Source organism: Trichoderma ghanense, assembly GCF_004382785.1.
Source record: "Trichoderma ghanense strain CCMA-1212 chromosome Unknown scaffold_9, whole genome shotgun sequence".
NCBI classification, from domain to species: Eukaryota; Fungi; Ascomycota; class Sordariomycetes; order Hypocreales; family Hypocreaceae; genus Trichoderma; species Trichoderma ghanense.
The window spans coordinates 181,477-203,558 of NW_027395672.1; the positions used below are offsets into that span (position 1 = coordinate 181,477).

The window sequence follows — 22,082 nt, forward strand, 5'->3', positions numbered from 1 at the left end:
ACAGAAAAATAACAGGGCTTCGCTATGCAGTTTGCAAAACCGGTCTCGCGTAAACTTATAGTAGCCTCACTCAGATCCTTTTCTTCCCCTTGTTCCAATTCCTTCTCCCCTCCTACAAAGTCTGCGGCATCGCTTGCCAAATCTTCTCGACATACATCGTAAACCACGCTAAGAGGTGTATCGTGTCTGACATGCTGCGACAGCTGCGACTAAAAATAAAAGACATAAATCTCACCGCGAAGAAGCTCTAAAAGTTGGCCGACGCGTTGACCGGCTGGTGGTAATTCTCGAGCGTCGACTGGAACGGATTGCGCTGGCCGGCTCCCGACGAACTACCTCGCGGCGACTTCTCGGCGCCAGCGACGAGGTCGGCGTTGTAGGCCATGAGGCCGTCGGCTTCCTCGGCGTGCTTCTTGCGACCCCAGACCCGGAAGGCAACCAGGATCAGGGCACCGAGAATAGCCGCACCACCGACACCGACAACGACACCGATGATGGTGTTGCGAGTCTTGGTCGACATGCCGGTGGGCTTCTGGTTATCCGCGTTGAGGGCTGCCGTATGAGTCGTCTTTGTCGTGGTAGTCTGTGTGGTCTTGGAGCCATCGGTGTTCGTCTTGGTGACGACCTCGACCGTGGTTGAGACAACGACAGACGGTGTTTGGCTGGGGGAAGATCCGCCCTTGCTATCGCCGCCGGCAGTAGTCTTCTGGCCGCTGCTGCTGTCATCGCCGCCGCTGCTAGGAGTGGTCGTGGAGGGAGAAGCTGTCGCGGATGGCGTAGAGCCAGCGGATGTCGTCGAGTCGGGAGTGGAAGTGGTGGAATCAGCCGTGGTGGACGCAGGCGAAGAAGTGCTGCCAGGGGCAGGCGTCGCAGAGGGCGACTCCGAGGTAGAGGAAGGAGAACTAGGGGAAGCAGAGGTGCTTGACGATGACTCGTCGGCCGTGGTCTGCTGAGCCGGCGTCGAGCTGGGAACCTGGGATGGTGGCGTAGGGGACGGCAATGAGTCGTCCGCACTCGTTGATTTCTTCAAATCGCCAACCACGTCGGAAAGGTCCGCTCGTCGGATCAGGCCTCGGTGGTGAACCTTTTGAACATCCCACCAGTTGGCCTGCACCAAGCAGAGGATCGACACCACCACGACGAGCACCGAGACGAGCCTTGAGGAATACATGGCGACTGTTTTTTTCGCAGAGTGGCAAAGGATGAAATAAGGAGACGTTGGGTTCAGGTCGAAGGAGAGCAAAAGCACTCCCAGCCCTCGTTAATCGGAGTCGATGGGTGCCTCAGATGGAAGTAAATCCAGACGGATGGACTGATCGGAGCCGGAGGGATGGCAAACGCGATAGCTAGGGCTTCCCCCTCCTGGCGCTACGTCTTTATCGGTCAAAGACGGCAGATGAGCTGGACTTTGTTTGCTGTCAAAGAAGCTTCCCGGCGATGAGGTTCCAGGGAAAAGAGAGCGGATGGCTGGACCAAAAGAGTAAGAATGAAGGAAATGAATTGCGTTTGTAAGTTGGGTCAGGTAGAAAGAACGAATGGCGCCGATATGCGAAATGAAGTGGATGACCTAATGGATGAAGGGCCTTGCTTAGGGTGCGAAAAGCGTCAAAACGAGGGACGAAAAGGAGAATGATTGAGAAGTGAGGATACAATGAGAGGTGTTTTTAATATGGAGGTGACAGGGTTTGGCAGACAGATGGAACGGCGAGAGCTCGTATTCACGCCTGCGGGAGAGGGAAGCCCCCAAATTCCCACCCGCGCCGTGCCACCAATGCGAGCCGCTGCAAGCACTCTTCGCACTGTCTGCACTGTGCGCGGATGGCAGGAACCGAGCCGACCGCTTTGTTTTGGCGGCCAGGACGGGACTAGGGGCTCTCGGGGCAAGCCGCCCAGCCCGCTGTAGCCCGCTGCAACCGGGTGGCAGCCCAGTGGTAGCCAGCCGGTAGCGGCCCTGCGCCTCACCTGTGGACCAGCGCCAGCCAGTGCGGGACGCGCGGCCTGCCACGGTGCTGCGGTGCTGCGGACCTGGTCTGCTGCGGCAATGACGGGCGTCAAACTGCACTCGGGGTCTTCTTTGCTCTTTTTTTTTTTTTTCTTCTTTTGGTCAAGCTCCCTGTTCTCGCCGCTCAGCAGATCTCAGCACTGGGCAACTCGGCGCATACAGCAAACAGATGGCGGCGTCAAGATCAAGCAAGAGACATCCAAGGAACAACGTAAATCATCTGGTTCACATGGCCTCGAAACATCAGAATCGCATCGCCGTCCGTGTGCTTCTAGCGCGAGCTATTATTAGCCCAGCTGTTACCTGTCGCCTGCACACGCAACTGCCCAAGAAACAGAAACACCAAATCTCAATTGGCGCTGGTCCCTGATTTGATCGAGGTGAAATTGCAAGCAACACCGCTGCACGGCTGGGCGTCTCATCCGGCGTGTGGTTGGCGCACAGTGTGGGCGAGCACCTCCTCGCACTTGTCCTACCTGTGTGAAGCTCCGACTCGCATACAGTACGAGAATCCGCATGGAGACCCTGCGTCGTTCTTTGTGCGGATCTGAAAGGCATCGACTCACCTGCTTTGGCGCCATGAATGCAGATTGACGCCCGTAGCCCGTCTCTCTCCTCTGCTCCTCGCTGCTCCTCTTCCACCACTGGTACCTCTGACCCGTGACTTGTCGCTCTCTGGGCCAATGATCCCCCGGGTTTCATCGATGCCGAGTCAGTACGACAATCGTTGGCAAGCGTCTGCATGCTGCCTCTCCTGAACGCTGCAGCTGAACCAATGCCTCGGTCGTACCCGCAGAAACCCATCTGCTCCGGACCTCTGGGAATTCTTCACACGCAAACGCCGTGCATCACAACTCGTACGATGCAACAGCACAGTGTGCTATCTGTCAGATAGCCATAACGCAGATTAGGAGTCCCGGACCAACCCCAGCACAGCCCAGGGGTGCGAGTCTGCGAATGGCCACAAGATTCGAGTTCATGTAATCCATCATATTGCACAGCCACGTCTCGTCCGGCCAGCTTGGCATCCGTGTGATCGACATAAACAAGAGCTGGAGCCCGACTTATGACGAGTATTGTTTATGCATCCCATGGGCATATGTCATCAATCAATCAATTGCAGATGGTTTGTGCCTGGCAGGAGTCAAAAAAAAAAAAAAAAAAAAAAAAAAAAAAAAAAAAAAAAAAAAAAAAAAAAAAAGCAGGGAAAAGAGCACGTTTACTTTGTCTCAGCTCTGCTATGCTCAATCAGGAGTAGCAGCATGGTGGTTCACACAGAACGGAGAATAGCTTCGAGATGCTGCACGCACAGGCACGCACACGCATGAGCTTAGCATCAAAGCTTCGTCTGAGGATTGCGATGCTGTGAGCCCACATGTTTCATGCTGACAGCAAGAATGAAACAAGGCTTACTCCGTATGGAAAGGAGAAGATGCTGTAGTGGAATATTCTGCCAAATAAATTGTACTCAAAGCGAGATTGAGAGTATCGAAATTCAAGTGCAGATTTCAGTCTGCCACTTGAAGCAGATGCCTAATTCGTTCAATCATGCTTACCTAGATTGCAAGGCCGTTTGAGGGAAGCTCCTTCCTCGTAAGGGACCTGTGTCATACCTCAAAATCAAGCTCGCAATCTGAGGGAGTACATGAGGGAAACTGCTGATGACGTAAGGAGGACACATGCTCGACGTTCTGCTTCTGCTTCCACTCCATATCTGAGCCGAGGAAGCCACCAGTTATCCCAACATGAGCCACGAACGTCATTGAAATACCCTTTGCTCACGTCGGCACCCAAGGCAAGGCATTGGTGGAGAGATGAGAAGGCCTGGTCCGTAGGGGAGAAGAAGAGGGGAGAGCGAGGAGTCAAAACTAACAAGATACATGCAGGCAGTCCTCCTTGAGCTCTGGTACAAGGATACACAGATTCCGTCAGCGAAATCGCCGCTCTTGTTCGCCAGAAACTGCCAGGTGCAAAGAGGTAGCAAGGGCGTCATATGAAACGACTATGACATCTCGTCTGTAAATGCGGGATCGAGGCAGACGAGTCGACAGCCTTTTAGGCGGGCCAATCTCGACATTTGCAAAACATCTTGGAACGTCCACAAGACGGAATTCGCCGTGACTCCGGTCCTATCATAGCCCAGAGAACTCGTCGCCGCCCAACATTGCCATGATCGTCTTCATCGAACCGGCCTGCTATGTATGTATCCTTTATAGGCAAAAAGCAACACCAACTGCCGACTATGCGGTCCAATGACAGCACAAGCTTCGAGCTCTACCCCGCGCTTTCGGGATCTCAGCTCATCAGCCTGCCTTTCCAGATACATCCAAAGCATTCCTTGCTTTCGTCTTGAAATGCTCACTTGGAGGATTTGCGACCCGCGAGAGCAGCATTGCTACCATGCGGTGAAACCCCTAAGACTCGGCCTTGACCCGAGCCCCTCAGTGCCATGGGTACCGCGATGAACTGGAAGGATAAGCATAAATAGTAGCTATTCCGCGGCTACCTTCTCAGTTGTTGATCCCTCAGGCCGTTTGTGTCCCTCCAATGGTCAGGCGGGAAGTGAAAGAAGATAAGAAGAGAGCAGAATATCAAAAGGGACATGATGAAACCGATCTCTCTGTTGTCAGCACTTGCCCTGCTGCTTGTAGGTGTTGATGCCTCAAGCATCGGCATCCGCGGCGGGCGACCTCGTGATATCATTCTCGATGACGCAAAAGGGCCCCTTCAGGGAATTGTCACATGGGACGAGCATTCTCTTTTTGTTCATGGCGAGCGCGTCGTCATCTTCTCTGGCGAAGTCCATCCATTTCGTCTGCCTGTGCCGTCCCTGTATCTTGACTTGTTCCACAAGATCAAAGCTCTTGGCTTCAACACGGTATCGTTCTATGTGGACTGGGCGCTTCTAGAAGGGAAGCCAGGCAGGTTTCGTGCCGACGGCATCTTCAGCCTGGAGCCCTTCTTTGAAGCTGCCACCAAGGCCGGCATTTATCTGCTGGCTCGCCCGGGGCCTTATATCAACGCCGAGGTGTCGGGAGGCGGCTTTCCAGGCTGGCTGCAGAGGGTCAAGGGCAAGCTGAGGACGGATGCTCCCGATTACCTACATGCCACGGACAAGTGAGTCGATCTTGACTTCTGAAATGAACCGTGCTTTGATGCTCATTATATATAGTTATGCGGCCCACATTGCCTCGATCATTGCAAAGGCACAAATCACAAATGGAGGACCGGTGATTCTGTATCAGCCAGAGAACGAGTACAGCGGCGCCTCTGAGGGCGTTCTGTTCCCAAACAAGCCATACATGCAGTACGTGATTGACCAGGCTCGAAATGCTGGCATCGTTGTGCCTCTCATCAACAACGATGCCTTTCCTGGAGGCACAAGTGCCCCTGGAACGGGTCTTGGATCAGTAGATATCTACGTATGTCTTCCTGATTGGCAGGGTTTAACTCGGTGGCATATGCTGACTCGCTACAGGGCCATGATGGTTATCCCCTTGGTTTCGACTGTGTACGTTGAGAAGATTACCGTCCGGTGTGCTGTGTAGACTAACAACGTACCTATGACAGGCTCATCCCGACGTCTGGCCAGAGAACGGGTTGCCTACAACGTGGCGTCAGGACCATCTGAATATCAGTCCAAACACGCCATTCTCCCTTGTTGAGGTTGCTATCCTTTTCCTGTCTCTGTTATTATTCCTATCGACAGTCTCTAATGCCGCCATTAGTTCCAAGGCGGTGCGTTTGACCCTTTTGGCGGCTGGGGTTTCGAACAATGCTCTGCCCTAGTCAACCACGAGTTTGAGCGAGTCTTCTATAAGAACAACATGGCAGCCGGCGTGACCATCTTCAACATATACATGGTACGTATTCCTCTATTGACATATGCGTGATTCGAGAGACAACGGCTCATTGAAGCTATCAACTAGATTTTTGGCGGCACCAACTGGGGCAATCTCGGCCACCCTGGCGGTTACACATCGTACGACTATGGAGCTGTAAGTTTTGCAAAGCCCCTTCTGGCTTTCCTGGGGCTGGTGGCTGACTGGACAATTAATAGAGCATCAGGGAGGATCGTACAGTCGATAGAGAAAAGTACTCGGAGCTGAAACTGCAGGGTCAGTTCCTTAAGGTCTCCCCGGGTTACATCACTGCTACACCAGAAAACGCAACGCAAGGTGTATACAGCGACAATCAAAACATTGTCATAACGCCGCTCCTGGCAAAGGGAAGCGGTAACTTCTTCGTCGTGCGCCACGCAAACTACTCAACCACAGACTCGGCGTCTTATACGGTCAAGCTGCCCATCTCTGCAGGAGAAGTCACAATCCCTCAGCTGGGTGGTTCGCTTACTTTGAACGGACGAGACTCCAAGTTCCATGTCACCGACTATCCCGTTGGAAAGTTCACATTGCTATACTCGACAGCAGAGATATTCACGTGGAAAGATTTTGCCAATAAGACTGTTTTGATCCTGTACGGAGGCGCACAAGAACTGCACGAATTTGCCGTCAAGAACCCATTCGGAAGCTCTAAATCCACCAAAGCCAAGAAAGTCGAAGGCAGCAATGTTACCATTCATACGACAAAGGATCTCACAGTTGTTCTTCAATGGACGGCTTCCTCTACCAGGCAAGTTGTTCAACTGGGTAACCTGGTCATCTACATGGTTGGTAAGTGTCCAGTTCTCATCCATTGCTTACCTATCCTGCTGGAACATATTCTCATAACCTCTCTAGATCGCAATTCTGCGTACAACTACTGGGTTCCCACTCTCCCGGGGACCGGCAAGCAGTCTGCCTACGGCAGTTCCTTGATGAATCCTGCTGCCGTCATCGTAAACGGAGGCTACCTCGTCCGCTCCGTGGCCATCAAAGGCTCTACTCTCTCGCTGCAAGCAGATTTCAACGTCACGACGCCGCTCGAAATCATCGGCATTCCAAAAGGCGTCTCAAAGCTCGCTGTCAACGGAAAGCAGCTCGAGTACTCGGTTTCTGAAGTCGGAGACTGGATTGCCCATCCAGCCATTGAGTTTCCACACATTCAGGTCCCAGACTTGTCAACGCTCAAATGGTACAAAGTCGATTCCCTCCCTGAGATTCACAGCAACTACGACGACACCCGCTGGCCACATGCCAACCTTCGAACCTCAAACAACACTTTGGCCCCCCTCAAAACTCCCGTATCACTCTACGGCTCCGACTACGGCTTCCACGCGGGAACGCTCCTTTTCCGCGGCCGCTTTACGGCGCACACGGCACGGCAGCAGCTCTTCCTCTCGACTCAGGGCGGATCGGCCTTTGCCAGCTCCGTGTGGCTCAACGACCGCTTCGTCGGCTCCTTCACCGGCTTCGACGCCGCAAGCGCCGCCAACTCGACCTACCAGCTCGACGGGCTCGTTCGCGGCCGGCGCTACGTCCTCACCGTCGTCATCGACTCCACTGGCCTCGACGAGAACTGGACCGTCGGCGACGACGCCATGAAGGCCCCGCGCGGCATCCTCGACTACGCGCTCGTCTCCTCCTCCGGAGCAAACGTGTCGATATCGTGGAAGCTCACGGGCAACCTCGGCGGCGAAGACTACCGCGATGCCTTCCGCGGGCCCCTCAACGAGGGCGGCCTCTTCTTCGAGCGCCAGGGCCTCCATCTGCCCTCTCCGCCGCTCAGCGAGTTCACGCAGCGCAGCGGCCCGTCGTCGTCTTCGCCCCTCGACGGCATCCCCCGCGCCGGCATCGCCTTTTACGCCGCGAAACTGCGGCTCGACCTGCCCGCGCAAAAGTACGACATCCCGCTGTCCTTTGTCTTTGACAACGCCACAGACGCCGCGCCGTACCGCGCCCTGCTGTACGTCAACGGCTTCCAGTACGGCAAGTACGTGAGCAACATTGGCCCGCAGACGGAGTTCCCCGTTCCAGAGGGCATCCTCGACTACAACGGCGACAATTGGATCGGCGTTGCGCTCTGGGCGCTGGAAAGCCGTGGCGCTAAGATTCCCGGCTTGGTCCTCAAGAGCAAGTCGCCCATTCTCACGGGCCGGGAAAGGGTTGAGGTGGTCAAGGGGCCGGGTTTCAAGAAGCGGCAAGGGGCGTACTGAACAGCCCGTCTCGTTCAATGGTTGATTTCCGAATCCAACGGTATTCTGATCACAAACTGTATTTGGTATTTGAGGGAACGTGTACAGGTACTCCAAGCTACTCGGGCAATGTCACGAGTCATGTTAATTCAAGCTTCGAGTTGTCTAATAGTACAATGCCCAGCGTCTGTAGATATGCCTAGACGCACATGGAAATAATAGCAGTGGCAAATTGTATGCCTCCTCCACAGAATTCCCGCGACATCCCCCTTTTCTTTCTTCTTTCCCTCTTTACAGAAGAGAGTTCAACTCAGAAACAAAAACAATAAAAAGATTGCAACAAACATATGCAGATAGCCCACAAAAGAAATAGATGAGGGGGTATCAAAGAGTTCCCGTGTATCAAGGTCAGTCAGTCAGCCAAAAGAATGCCTATAATCGAACCGAAAAGGTTTTGGAAATGCACATGGCCAAAGCATGGACGCGGTAAAAGGGAAATGAAACGTGCCGCCGAGGTTGCAAAGATGTGAATCTGTAAGGAGGGAGCGGATTCAAGAGATGGAAAGGTTCTGTGCCCGCAGGGAGAGGGGAAAGAGAATGAAGAGATCCTCTCTGTTTGTAAGGCAGAGATCGTGTACTTGGAAAATCCAGATGCAAGTGATAAAAGACGCGGCTAGGTCGAAGAAAGGCCAGTTCATCGAACGATGGAAGAGATATCAGGTTATACAAATGAAGATTCCTCCAAAGCTGCAGACTGCCGCGTCAAGGAGAGAATGTATATATCGAATAGTTCAGATTTGGACCCCCCTATAGGTGGGAGGCTTGCTGCGCGCCGGGCGACTATGTCTCGGAGAGATTGGACTGTCCAGGGCACTTGCATGCATGCTGCGCCGGACATTTTGTGCTCCTTGGGCATGTCCTCCGTGTGCCTGTGTCTGGCTTCCATCCCAGGAACGACTAGGTTGAGCCAATGGCCAATCGGCCGCCTTATTTGAAGGCGCAGTGAAAGCCGGTGCTCGAAACTGCGGTGGAATAGGCGGCGGGACGCCAGAGTCCATGATGCCACGCGTGCGTGGGGTCCTTGGTGATGGCGTACCGACAACGGAGGAGGAGCGGTTCGACACGTTGCGGTTGAATTGAGCATTGTCCGGTATGGCAACTCGAAGCTCTGGCGCCGACGCTCGATCCTTTAGAGAAGAGCCCTTGGCTCGTTGGTCCAGAATTTTAGGCGGCTGTGGAAGGCTGGTTGAGTTTCCGTTGCTTGCTGTTACAGATGAATGCCCGTTCACCAGGGACATTGCTCTCCTTCTCTTCTCCGCATCGGCCTTGCTCGAAGAAGTCGCGCTCATATCACCTGCGGCAGACTTCCGACGGCTCAAACTCAGGGATGGCATCCTTGAAGTCGCGGCTTCTGCAACCTTTCGCAGCGACCGTCGTTTTCTAAGCGACTTGGAGTCGTTTACGACGACCTCGATCTCGGCATTGCCATGGCCAGCTGCGGCGTTGTCAGAGGAAATCAAGTTGTCGACGCTCAAGATGGTGTTGAGGGTTGCAGTGCTAGCATCCATTCTGTGCAAGAGTAAGCCAGAGGAGGAGGCCATGAGATGCTTCTCATGCCGTCGAACTTTTGGCCTCGTGAAGACAGAGCCAGGTGCAGTGACCTCGTTGGCCATTTCGTTGGATGAAGCGCCGCCTTTGTCTCTTTCCAATCGCATAAATGGCTTGTACAGCTGTCTGTTCTTCTTCAAGCTGTCGATGGAATTGATCAAGGGAGCCATGGTCGGCTGGTCCAGTGTCGGTCGTCGTGATGGACCCTGACTGCTGGTATCGGTAATGCTCGAGCCCGGAAAAGAGCGCTCTGAAACATTGGAGCTGTAGCCACTGTCCGTCTTGGAATTTGTTTGCGAAGACGCGGAGGATGTCGTCGAAGAGAAGCCGCTGTTGGACCTCCATACTCCATAACCCTTGCCAGAGGCTGCCTCGTTATCTTCCGTCTCGACAACGTATTCCATGAGACGACTGGGAACTTTGGACAGCGGACTGGGCATCAAGTCTTCCAAGGGAGATTGCTCTGTCTGCATTGGCCGCTGTGAAGCCTTCCCGTCCAAGGTGAAACTAGTGACGGATGCTAGGGCCCGTGATTCTTTTGAACCAACAACAATGGGGCGGTTCTTGCGACGTGCCATGTTCAGTTCAAGGCCCGAATCATCGGGCAGCGCTCCTGATGGCAGCTGTTCGGGCTGAGGCTGCTTGACCTTCTCTTGAGGGCTTGAAGTGGGCGAGCCGTTCGTGATTACCAAGGATCCAAATTTGATGCCCCCCAACTGCTTGTAGTCCGATTCGCACGGGGTGACGGCTCGCTCCAGTGGCGCAAACCCCATGTTCATGAGGGGCATGGAAAGATGTTTTGGCGCCTTTGAGTTGGGTCTGAAGGCATACTGATCGTCCGCGAAGACTGGTTGGCTTTTCCGAGCAGTTGACCTGTCTGGGACGGCGAGCATATCATCTCGCCTTGGGCGCGTTGCTACACCCGGTGTCTGAACAACGGAGCGTCGTCGTATTGGCGCATAAACCGACAGGTCTGAAGTCGTCCTCGCAATCGATGAGGCTGCAACACTAGAAGCTCGTCGATCACGCATTTGACCCTGGCTCGGGCTCGGGCTCGGGCTCTGGCGCATTGCCATCTGGCTGTTCATAGCGGCTACCTGGAGCTCTTGCAGAAACTCTGAACTTGTGCGAGGCAGCTGCTGAGAACCGTAAAGGTGAATTAATTCCGTCTGCATCGACCTACCCCTTTCCATTCGATTGCCATGCCAACTAGATATTTCATCGTTAGCTCATCAGTTCCAATGGTTGAGAGAAGTCGACATCAACCAACCTCTGAGTTCGAGCAAGCGGCCGCTCTGCATCGTCCTGTATCACGGAGCTCCTATGCCGGCGAGTGCTTGCTGCGGAAGTTGCATGAAAGGAGTGAGCCCTTGAATCCGGTATGGGAGACTCGGGTAGAACGGGGCTGCGCATATATTCGGATTCTCGTCGAGACAGGCGCCGAGAAGGCTCATATAGCCTTTCGACATAGGGCTCCGGCGCTGCATTGCCACCACCGGTGACGCACTGCGAGTTCCTAGAGGAGAATGGTATAGAAGCTGCGAGGTAGGATTCCGAGATCCGGGTGCTGCTAGAAGCAGCAGCTCCTGTGAGGTTCCGTGGCCTGGGCACGGCTCCATGGCTGGCTGCTCGAGGTTTGGATAGCTTCTGAGGAACCTTTCGAGGCGCCTCTGTGGACGGCGTGTTTCCCATCAATGAATCGCCCCAGAGGGGTAACTTGAAAGAAAGGGGGAGGAGGAGGGAGTGATGTTTGCTTGTTTCCGGAGACCGCGGGATAGTCGAGGGAGCGTTGGGGGGGAAACAACAACCAGGCCAGCTGCGAGAGATGCTTAGGTGTGGAATGCAGTCGTCGCCATGTCTCTCACAAAATCCGGGGCGCTGATTTCAAAACATGGAGCTGTGCGTGGTTCTCCGCGCCAGCATTTGTAGAAGAACTGAAGCAAGGTAAGGTAGGTAGGTAGAGCTCGACGTCAAAGTCGGAAGCCGGCTCGCCAAAGTCTTAAGATGGCAATAATCCTCCGAGGTAGTGCGATTATATGCAAGACATGCGAAGAAGGTTTCCAGCAGGGCGTAGCGCAGTCGCGTATATAGTTTGCCTCTTTCTCTCGAGTCGCTCCTGTCTAGTCTTCGCTTCCCAGAAGCCAGGCGACAGACGACACCGTGAAGGGGAACCTCGGAGAGGGGTGAAGCTTTTGGCCAGAAAACGCCACGTCCGGGTGCTTGTTCCTAAGCCGATGCCTTTGCGCCTCGCGGCCGGTTCCGGCGTCAATCTCTCGTCTGGCGGTTCGCAGAAGGCCAATGGAGCTGAGGACGAATCGGCGTCAGCTGGGCAAAGGAAATGCGCGTGGAAGAGCAGATGCAGATGTTGTTGTGATGCGAAAGCACGGAACAAAAGCCCTGGGCGCCCGGACGAGCAGCCCGAAAGTCGCGACACCAGGGCTCGATGATGGCCTTCACACATCATCTCCCACGGCAATCCAACAAGCGGCTAGACCTTGTCGTATATGCGCTGGGCAGGTCCACAATTCTGGCGCGCCGCTGATGGAATTGAAGCGGCTTCCTGGTTGACGGCGACAGGGGCGGCCAAATTGCAACTGAAGCTACCCCTGTGAGATTGCCTGGCTGGTTGCATTGCAGCCAAGAGTTCGTCACGCTGCATGTCTGAGACAAGCAGAATGACCATGGCGAACATGCTGGAACACTGCCTTGTTTCCCCTCTCGTCTTCGCTCTGGATTCTTCTGATGGCTTCTTCTTCTTGTTCCCCCTCCCGCCGAGTGCGTGAGAAGCCGGACGACCGGTCGCGAAAACCTTGCGACATGTGAATTCGCAGGCATCTCCATGCTAGTAATTCGCCGGCCGTTGGTCTTTGCCATGGCCAGCTGGAGAGCAAGATTCGGGACTAGCTGGTCTAGCGCGCTCAATAGCTGAGGAGGAGAAGTCAGCCAAGGCCATGATGGGCATTGCCTGTTCCGAAATCCGCAGCGCTGTGACGGGTTTGCGGTTGGTACCAGGATGTGACGGACGGCTGGGGCGACGCTTCCGTCTGTTCTCTTGATCTTCTGTCCTCTGTCTCTGATCTCTGTCTTGCCTCTCCAATTCCGTTGTCGTTGAAGCTGCAATGCCAGCAACGTACGTCACCAGAGATTCCAGCTACGGGCCCTCCCACTGTCGAGCCCTTCCTTGTCCAGCAACCACCGTCATCATCGTCATCAATCATCAATGAGGCAATCGCATCGAACCGATCGACGGCTACTGTTTGCATCGTCAGTCAGTCAACCAACCAGCGCTAACAAGCAACAACAACAAAAGTCAAAACACGGATCCCCGGCTGCCGCAAGAGCTGCGAATCTCCATCCATTTCTCCAGCTGGCCTGCATGGGCGTGGCGTGTGGGGAGCCCTCATTACACCAACGATCTAGCGATAATTACCGGCGCCCCTCACAGCAGCGATCCGGAGACAATGGAGCTGAGAGAAGCAGGACGCTTCTAATCTCAGGCGCATTCCAGGTTTCTTCCTTGAATTGATGCGGCCCCCCGACTTTGGTTGACGAGGAGCAGCAGCAGCAGCACGTTGGGCAAAGTCGCACCGGCAGTGGAGGGAAGGAAATGAGCATGGCGATGACTAAGCACCCCCCTTTCCGTACAAAGTAAAACAATCACGATCTGTAACAGCTTGGTTTGATGAAGCAACGTCAATACCTGAGTGAGGGTTACGAGGCGGTATTACGAATCGGTCCCGCTGACCAGGAACTTCTAGCATCACTTCTTGACCAGTCTCTGGCGGTAACCTCGCGGTATCAACGGCATCACTTACATGGATTCAGCGATGCTCCATCTTGAAAATCAAATTCTTTGCTGACAGGAAAGCTCTGCTCTGCGGGCGATTCTGTCCTCTAGCACTGCTGACTCCCCCACTCGAAGAAACAGTAGAGCAGAAGAAGAAGCCAAAAGACACGAGATTGTGCTGACCGGGTCAAGCTCCCCGGGCATCGAAATCTCGTTTCCTTGAGATTACGAATGTCCGTGCTTAAGCAATTGATGTGCGAATACTATTGCATCATGTCCTTCGGTGGCCGGCACTCACGGAGGAGCAGCTTCTGCATGTCTCACATTAGAGTTACCCTAGACCGCCATCGTGAGAGTGAATAATTTTTTTTTTTTTGCCTTCCTCGCAGGTCGAGACTTTGGTTCTCTCAGCTACCTACCCAGGATGACGCGATGCCACGGTTGATTTTCATTACCAATTGCCCGGACGATGAGGATGTAGGTTCGTTTGATTCACAATCTGACCGTCCAGCCGTCTTCTTACGCCGAAGATACCCTCAAAGGCAGAAAGCTTGTACATGTGAGGATGATGGAGGAGGCAGCACATGTGTTTCTGCCTTGCCTCGGTAGCAAGTCGTTCTCATCTCAGGCCACAGAGCCATACATCCGTCCTCACCACTATAGGCACTCGTGAGTGTCTCAGCTTTTTCCGCATCCAGGCTGAACCAAGTTTAAGTGGCGTTTTGTACAACTCATCCTCCCCTCCACGACACCGAAAACGACTCCCCTCACTCCCCAATCACGTACGTGCAGCCTCTGCTCCCGATCCAAACCTCGTGCACCCGCCCAGCCTCGACGTCGACCCTGGAGCCGCGGCCGTAGGTGACCTTGGTGCGGTCCGCCTCGTTCGGGTACCACAGGGTCATCTCGCCGTCGACAATCAGATGCGTGGTCAGCCCGGCGTGCGAGTGGGGAGAGTAGTGTGAGTTACTGCAGCAAAGGCGAGCGCATTAGCGACCGAGGCAACAAACACAGCCACCATTGATTGATTGATTGATTGATTCATTCATCTGCTGGCAATGAGTCTAGGGATGCAGCAGTGGTATCATTTTGACGAAGGAAAAGTCCTCGCGCAGCAAACATTGCATACTAAGCCAACATTCAAGCCAAGCCAAAAGAGATGCTCAACTTACGGCCCGTCACTCCAGGTAAAGACATGGTCGAACCCCCACGATCTGACCTGCGCCTCATGCTGGTCACCCATCTTGGCGGAAGCGTGCTTTAGCGATACTAGTAGGCCGCGCACCCCGTGGTTGATCCTTCGTAAAGGCGAACCTTGCTTGCAGCTAGTTTCGACAGACCGACGACGACAGGACGAGCAGCAAGAAGGCTGCTGAGACGAGCACAAGAGTGTGGCTGAGCAATTTTTGCGTGTTTCGTCTGCCGTCTGCAGCACACAAGAAAGGAGCCACGGGAGTAACAAAAGTCAAGTTGGCGGAATAAGCGATGGTCAGGGAATTGGTGAAGTGGAAGAAACTAAAGAGTTTGCAAGATGATGATTGATGATGGTATTCGCAGAACCGTCTGATGCTTCCCAAGTATGTGCATGTGCATGTGGATGACCTCACTGCTGAGCCCCACTCGCCCAGCGTTGGTGCCACGCCACGAGCCGCAGCGCTGGGAGGCTTGGACAAACTTCGAATTGAATGAAGCAGCATATCGTGGTGTTTATCCCAGAGATGTTGGTGTTTGCAACTGGACCTCACCGAGAGCAAGAGTCTCTGGCGGCGGTGGTCGATCAGCACTACGAACGATTTCACCGAGAGGATGAGAAATCTCATCAACAGCTGATGATGCAACATTCAGCTCGAGCACCGGCAGCAGCAGCAACGTATCTTGGGATCTATGCGCCACTGGCAACAAATCTGCCCAAGGCATCCCCATCGGCGCCCTACAAGGCCAGCAGGCCACCATCTTCTCAGCTTGCCAGCGTCCAAGGCAACACTGTCCTCACCGCACCTGCGACGCAAGGGTTGCATTGGCAAATCCCTCCCCGATAGCCCTGTTTGCGCCAGTCTAGTCCAGTCCAAGCAGCTCTGCTAGAGACTCGACATTGAGTTGCTTGTGACACTCGTTACTGTTTCTGTTCCTCAAGCGCTCAAGTACGGGGTACCACTGCTCTTCTGCTGTCAGTCACAACCCCCATCCAAGCAAACCGCAGGACATCAATGTGCTTTCTCAACAACGAAACTCTCAGATTCACAGCCAAACGCGAGCTGCCAACCAACCCCAACCAGCGTATCTCCAGCCCTGCAAGAGCACACTCCAACCCTGTCTTGTGTCTTCCGACTTGCACCCAATCCCGTCGCTCGCACCGGACGGCACGCCCGCCAACGCTCCGTATCGACTGGCACCAACCGCCAGCCCAGCCTCACTTTCTGGGGTCCGGCAACAGCGAGCCAATCAGCATCGACCGCATTTCAGGCGGACGCAAGAGTCGACAGCAGAGCCAAATGCAAGGTAGAGATATCTGGACCAGTATGCGGCACACGCGAGAGCCACAAGACAGCCAAAGCCGGGGCCCAATTCGTCAGAGCCGCGGTGGGAACGTCCAGGCTTGCTGGTGCTTTGCTTGGCCATCGGGTAACGCTGTGCACGCGCCCTCCATGGTCCATCAGCAGGTGAAGCGGAAAGGCACGACATCAAACGGGGTCGACTGGAGACGTGCCGGCGTCCGTTCGAGTCAGGCGATTCCAGGCCTAGGCGGCTCGACAGCTAATAAGCAGTAGTCGACACCAAAGAGGACTGAATGATGCCGGCGATGGTGATGCATTCGCTTCGGTAGAATCCGCTGATTGGGTCGAACGCTCTGATGCGCTGCCGTCGCTGCTAGTTGTTCTCTCGCACGGTGCGCCCTCCCGCCTGCGACGGCACCGCGGCCCCCGACTTTTGAGGCTCAACCAAAGGCGTGAGCCCCACTCGAGGCGCCATCAGAACCCCCAGACGCCTCTGCCGCTCTCGCACGGTGCGCGCCGCCGAACCGCCTCTACCTTAATCCCAAGGCGAGCCCACTATTGGCCCCCTGACAGGCGCCAGAGGCCCCAGCAGTGCCCCGGCGAGACGAAGGAGAAGAAGCAAGAAAGCACCGCGTTGATGCTGAAGCTGCTGATACACAGATGATGATGCACATGCATTTGCAAGCCCTGTAGCGCTTTGTACAGAGTGGAGTGACCCTCTGGAGCAACGGCAGCTGAAAATCCCAATCGATCGCACAGTCTCTGCTAGTAGCCGGTCACTCACTAAACTCGTAATGCTGGTAGCGGCACCTAAATTAAGAAGCTGACCTGACCCGATTTCCTCGCAAGCTCCAATCCCTCGTTTGACCTGGTCTGGACTTGTTTCTCATTGCCCGTCCCATAGCTCTTCTCTTCTCTTCTTTACACTCTTCTTCTCCATCTTTGCATCGACATTGCCATCTTAGACACACCGGACCGAACTGCCGTACAGACGCGCAACCGCACAGGAGGGTCACCATAAATCTCCGTGGTGATACAGCCGATCCAGAACGGGAACCGAAACTTGCCTTGTCTATTATAAGGCAGACAGGCAAAGAGACAGCCAGGCAGACACAGACAGACGACAGCCGCAGCTTAATCCATCCCACAAGCGAAGCGAAGGGTTAAAAAAAAAAAGGACCCGTATTCTATCGAAACATCACCTCTGCCGATATCGATCCTCGTTTTTCAGCTCCGTCACATTCGCCCAGTCTCTGGCCCTTCGTCCGCTCCCAGAGCGGCTGGCAGTTTCTTGCCTCCCATGCGCTCCCCTCCGCGATAGCGACAGCGGCAGCGGCACAACCTCGCTCCTCGTCCGGGTCTTCCTCCATATATACACTCACAGTTCACATCAGCCACCATGTCGCTCGCCTGTGGACTCTTTGTAAGTCTCACTCTCACCCCACCTCCCTCCTTGTCTCCAGCCAATTCTCTGCTGACGACGAACCAAATCTACAGCGCCGTCGCTCAAAGTCGGACGAGAAAAAGCCACGCCGGACCCGGACCTTTTCCATCTTCGACCCGAGCATCGACGTCCTCAAGCGAATGATCAAGAACGCCACCATGATCGCTCCCGCAAGGTTCCACGACGGCGAACCGACCATCTCCCGCGCCGGTTCCCTTTCACGCGAGCACTCAATGACGCCCGAGATGTTTGCCATCCTGGAGAACGTCTACGACGACTTGCGAAAGGCTGACCTCGAGCTGTCGAGGGAGGCTTTTATGGAGTTCCTCAGGGAGGTGCAGGGCGAGGCCACGGTCCAGTTGGACAAGGAAAAGTACACTCTGGGGGAGTTTCTATACACCTTGTCACACCAGTATCGCTGGGATGCCGTACGGAAGCCGGCGCAAAAAGATTATTCGAAACCCATCACAAACTACTTCATCAACAGCAGCCACAACACCTACATCAGCGGCAACCAATTGGCATCCAAAACTTCCCCGGAGGCCTACATGAATGTACGTCTACACTTGCCTACTTCACATGGCATTCTACGAACAGCTGGGGGAGGGGGAATAGAGCTTCCAAGTACTGTGCTGACGATGCTGACTTACTTCATCTAGGTCCTGAAGAGGGGCGGTCGCTGCATCGAAATCGACGTTTGGAATGGGGATGAAGTCTTGATCCCTGGCGCGTCCAAGTCTCCAGCCGGCAGCGGCCATACGAGGGCACTCTCCGGCATCTCTGGCAGCTCCCTCCCCTACGCGGCGGCTGCCGTCATCGAGAGGGTCGAGGACAAGCTCGAGGCAGCCAAAGACACCGCCAAGGGTTATCTCGGGGGATCGAGCGGCAACGGACGGTCCAGAAGCACCAGCACCAACAGCAGAACCATGACAGACGACGCATCGTCAAGTTCCAGCAACGTTTACCTCGCCGTCGACGGCAGTGCCTCCACGGAGAAGCTGGAAGTGCCCCGTCAGTCAAGGACTCGCCAGACTTTGCCCCGGGGAGAGCCCATTGTCACACACGGCTGGACTTTTACGACGCCGTGTGGCTTCCGCGAGGTGTGCGAGACGATTCGAGACCATGCCTTTTCTCACGGAAATGACCTGCCCATCATCATTAGCCTGGAGGTCCACGCCGACCACAATCAGCAAGAGGTCATGGCGACAATCATGAAGGAGGTCTGGGGCGATATGCTTATCCAGGAGCCTTACCAAGGCTGCGATCCCAAATTTAGAGTGCCCACGCTGGATGATCTGCGATGCAAGATCATGGTCAAGGTCAAGCGGGCAGTCGCCAGAATCGACCACCACCCCGACGCCACCGCATCCCTGCCCGTCTTGCAGACAGAAGACGATGGCTCGACGTCGGATGATGAGCAGCGACCAGCCCCTCGTCTCCGAGCAGCCGTCTCTTCACCGCCAGGCGCCGTGCCTCAGCAGGACGAGAATGGCAAGGTGACGATATGCAAGCCCTTGAGCGACCTCGCCGTCTATACCCGTAGCGAGCGATTCAAGAGCCTCAGCACCCCCCAGGCGAAGCAGCCTACCCACATCTTCTCCATCAGCGAAGACAGGATTTTGGAGCTTCACGAGAAGTTTCCGCGCGAGGTCTTCACCCACAATAAAAACTTCTTCATGAGAGCCTTCCCTGCCGGGCGGAGGATCAACAGCTCCAACCCGGACCCGACCCTGTTCTGGCGCAGGGGAGTTCAGATGGTGGCCATGAACTGGCAGAACATGGACGAGGGCATGATGCTCAACGAGGCCATGTTCGCCGGTGAGGACGGCTGGGTGCTCAAGCCCGCGGCCTACCAGGGCGCTGACAAGCTCAGCGTGACGCTGGACCACGCCGCGAAGCACACGCTGGATCTCACCCTCACCTTTTTCGCAGGGCACAACATCCCGGCTGAGGAAGAGGACGAGGGAGACAATCCGCGCAGTAGAAGCGCTCTGCGTCCCGTCATCAAGGCCGAGCTCCATATTGGCGAGAACGACCAGGACGGGCAAGAGCACTCGTACAAGCAGCACACAAAGGCCGCCAAAACGTCCAATCCCCAGTTCGTGCCGAGCTCTCATCACAAGAGCGCCGGCGAGAAGCTGCAATTTCTCAACATCCCCAAGGTGGTGGAGGAGTTGAGCTTCATTCGGTGAGTGACTACTTTTCTGTATTCAGTAACTTCCGTTCCCCCTTGTCTCTCCCTTCCATGCTTCCGAGCTTCCAACCTTTCCCCCCTTTTTGTTCCTGGCCTGCGTCTTGCGCCACAGAGACTCGCTCCCTCTTGTATCACGTTTTGAACCTGCCACGGCATAGTCGACGTATGAAAGCTTGCGTGCGTCATAGAGGCACGGCGTGCTCCGACAACTGGCATCGAACGACCAAGCGGTCGAGGCATGGTGTCTCCTCAGGCCCATTGCCGTGTCTTCCACGCCTCACTCCTTCTCCTTCATTGCTACACAAGCTCGTATTGCTGGCGGCTGAGGGCAGCCTCGAATCCAGTTTGTCGGGTCCAGGTTTGCGCGACCCAGCCCCCCTTTTCTCTGCCTCCTTTGCGGCAAGTGGCCATCCGGAGGCTACAGCAGAAGGGGTAACCTATTCTTGCTCGTGTTCGTAGCTTGCATTACCAGCTACTAGCTTCCCGCCACTTGCCATAAGCCGTTAAATGCACTACCCTCATGAGCAAGGGCAAAGCCAAGAGCAGGGCGAACGCCAAACGCCAACACCCCCCCCCCAGCCGGTCACTCACTAAACTCGTAATGCTGGTAGCGGCACCTAAATTAAGAAGCTGACCTGACCCGATTTCCTCGCAAGCTCCAATCCCTCGTTTGACCTGGTCTGGACTTGTTTCTCATTGCCCGTCCCATAGCTCTTCTCTTCTCTTCTTTACACTCTTCTTCTCCATCTTTGCATCGACATTGCCATCTTAGACACACCGGACCGAACTGCCGTACAGACGCGCAACCGCACAGGAGGGTCACCATAAATCTCCGTGGTGATACAGCCGATCCAGAACGGGAACCGAAACTTGCCTTGTCTATTATAAGGCAGACAGGCAAAGAGACAGCCAGGCAGACACAGACAGACGACAGCCGCAGCTTAATCCATCCCACAAGCGAAGCGAAGGGTTAAAAAAAAAAAGGACCCGTATTCTATCGAAACATCACCTCTGCCGATATCGATCCTCGTTTTTCAGCTCCGTCACATTCGCCCAGTCTCTGGCCCTTCGTCCGCTCCCAGAGCGGCTGGCAGTTTCTTGCCTCCCATGCGCTCCCNTTTTTTTTTTTTTTTTTTTTTTTTTTTTACTTTCACAAATTCCCCATCATCGACATACACAGAATCTCAGGGAAGAGACAAACAAAGAGTTCAGGATTCAAGATTCCCCCTCTCGTTGGCATTATTATTATTTCAGTTTCTGGCAGAACGGCGTCCCTCGTTTAGACCACCTTTTCGTCTTTGGATATCATTTCTATTTTTTTTTCTCTTCTCTTCTTATCAGAGGTTAGACAGGGGAGCTCATGCATTATAGAAAGAACGCCCACCCAGAAATGAATTGGATTGGATTGGCTCGGATCGGATTTTGGGAGAGAGAGCACAGCATCTTTTCATGGAAGAAGACGAGAACTGTTGTTTTGCTTCGTGAAAGGCAGCAAGGTTGGGGGAGGTTCACTAGGAAGGAGAGGCGTTGGGGACAGACATTGGAAAGGAAAGCAAGGGCTTCAATTTTGCCGGCTTGGTCAGACAGGAGACAGCATCATCAAATTGATCTCGAGTCCAAGGGGTCGCCGCCTTGGACCATGCATTGCTGCGTCATCTACAGTCCACTGCGTTACTTGTGTATAGTTCCCCTTCTGTGACGTGAAGCTGTTGTCCTGGTTGATCAGTGACCTGGTAGGTTAGACCCTGTAGGCAAGATCGCAGAGTAATGGTTCGATGTCATAAGGGGGGGCAGAAAGACACGGCTCTCCTGTCCACAACCCACACCCACTCACACAGCTCCCAATCTTCATCTCCCCCCCCTAACACTCCATCACCCCCCAAGCTAAGAGCATCTAGTAAAAGAGTCTTAAATCCTCCGCGGGAATGGCACACGGGTGTAGCCACGCTTTTCCTACCCGTTGCATCAGAGCTCCATGCACCTCAACCATCCATCGGCCCTTGCTACCATACTAGCCATGCATCTTGCCCCCATCTCCTGATGTCCATCCACACACCCACAAACAGGAGAGCAAAATAGGAAGAAGGGAGGGAGAAGGAAAGGGGGAAGGAATGGAAGAAGGAAAGGAGTAGAGGGACAATTGTACGGGCTACCAACCACCAAGAAAACCTGTATCCACAAGCCACTCTCGCCTCACAAACACCACCACAAGGAAACCAACAAGAAAGAAAGATGTCCCTTCAAAGCTTGTGAAAAGTAATAGAGGGGGAAAACAGAAAAAGGAGGAGAACACTCTCGAAAGAGTCTGTCTTCATGCCAAACGCTGCCCGCGCAGTAGTGCGGCCGCTGAGCGCGGGAAGGCTCCCGGAAAGTGGTGGTAGCTAGCAGACTGTCACGATCGAAAAAAAAAAAAAAAAAAAAAGGGTAGCGAGCCAATTGGATGCCACCGACCCAGACCTTTAGGCTGACCCGACCTCCT

At 54.5% G+C, this 22,082-nt stretch overlaps 8 protein-coding genes across 8 annotated transcripts; 4 read left to right on the forward strand and 4 right to left on the reverse strand.

Moving 5' to 3' along the window:
* Positions 1-247: 247 nt before the first annotated feature.
* On the reverse strand, positions 248-1,171 carry CCMA1212_007135 (uncharacterized protein; the record flags this gene model as incomplete). The annotated part of the gene is made up of 1 exon (XM_073704311.1): positions 248-1,171. One exon carries the CDS (start codon positions 1,169-1,171, stop codon positions 248-250), a length of 924 nt encoding a protein of 307 aa, XP_073556895.1.
* A 1,074-nt stretch (positions 1,172-2,245) lies between these two features.
* CCMA1212_007136 (uncharacterized protein) lies at positions 2,246-2,583 on the reverse strand (the record flags this gene model as incomplete). Its single annotated transcript, XM_073704312.1, has 2 exons — positions 2,246-2,488; positions 2,569-2,583. The coding sequence occupies 2 exons, from the start codon at positions 2,581-2,583 to the stop codon at positions 2,246-2,248; spliced, it is 258 nt and encodes an 85-aa protein (XP_073556898.1).
* A 2,021-nt stretch (positions 2,584-4,604) lies between these two features.
* Positions 4,605-8,096, forward strand: CCMA1212_007137 (putative beta-galactosidase A; the record flags this gene model as incomplete). Its single annotated transcript, XM_073704313.1, has 8 exons — positions 4,605-5,119; positions 5,175-5,424; positions 5,481-5,513; positions 5,573-5,668; positions 5,731-5,865; positions 5,932-6,000; positions 6,063-6,675; positions 6,742-8,096. 8 exons carry the CDS (start codon positions 4,605-4,607, stop codon positions 8,094-8,096), a joined length of 3,066 nt encoding a protein of 1,021 aa, XP_073556897.1.
* A 770-nt stretch (positions 8,097-8,866) lies between these two features.
* On the reverse strand, positions 8,867-11,375 carry CCMA1212_007138 (uncharacterized protein; the record flags this gene model as incomplete). Its single annotated transcript, XM_073704314.1, has 2 exons — positions 8,867-10,892; positions 10,954-11,375. The coding sequence occupies 2 exons, from the start codon at positions 11,373-11,375 to the stop codon at positions 8,867-8,869; spliced, it is 2,448 nt and encodes an 815-aa protein (XP_073556890.1).
* A 2,862-nt stretch (positions 11,376-14,237) lies between these two features.
* CCMA1212_007139 (uncharacterized protein) lies at positions 14,238-14,713 on the reverse strand (the record flags this gene model as incomplete). The annotated part of the gene is made up of 2 exons (XM_073704315.1): positions 14,238-14,439; positions 14,643-14,713. 2 exons carry the CDS (start codon positions 14,711-14,713, stop codon positions 14,238-14,240), a joined length of 273 nt encoding a protein of 90 aa, XP_073556889.1.
* Positions 14,714-15,188: 475 nt separating this feature from the next.
* Positions 15,189-15,509, forward strand: CCMA1212_007140 (uncharacterized protein; the record flags this gene model as incomplete). The annotated part of the gene is made up of 1 exon (XM_073704316.1): positions 15,189-15,509. The coding sequence occupies one exon, from the start codon at positions 15,189-15,191 to the stop codon at positions 15,507-15,509; it is 321 nt and encodes a 106-aa protein (XP_073557160.1).
* Positions 15,510-15,677: 168 nt separating this feature from the next.
* On the forward strand, positions 15,678-16,238 carry CCMA1212_007141 (uncharacterized protein; the record flags this gene model as incomplete). Its single annotated transcript, XM_073704317.1, has 1 exon — positions 15,678-16,238. One exon carries the CDS (start codon positions 15,678-15,680, stop codon positions 16,236-16,238), a length of 561 nt encoding a protein of 186 aa, XP_073557161.1.
* A 1,126-nt stretch (positions 16,239-17,364) lies between these two features.
* CCMA1212_007142 (1-phosphatidylinositol 4,5-bisphosphate phosphodiesterase 1) lies at positions 17,365-19,601 on the forward strand (the record flags this gene model as incomplete). The annotated part of the gene is made up of 3 exons (XM_073704318.1): positions 17,365-17,388; positions 17,463-17,963; positions 18,069-19,601. 3 exons carry the CDS (start codon positions 17,365-17,367, stop codon positions 19,599-19,601), a joined length of 2,058 nt encoding a protein of 685 aa, XP_073557162.1.
* Between the last annotated feature and the right edge of the window lie 2,481 nt (positions 19,602-22,082).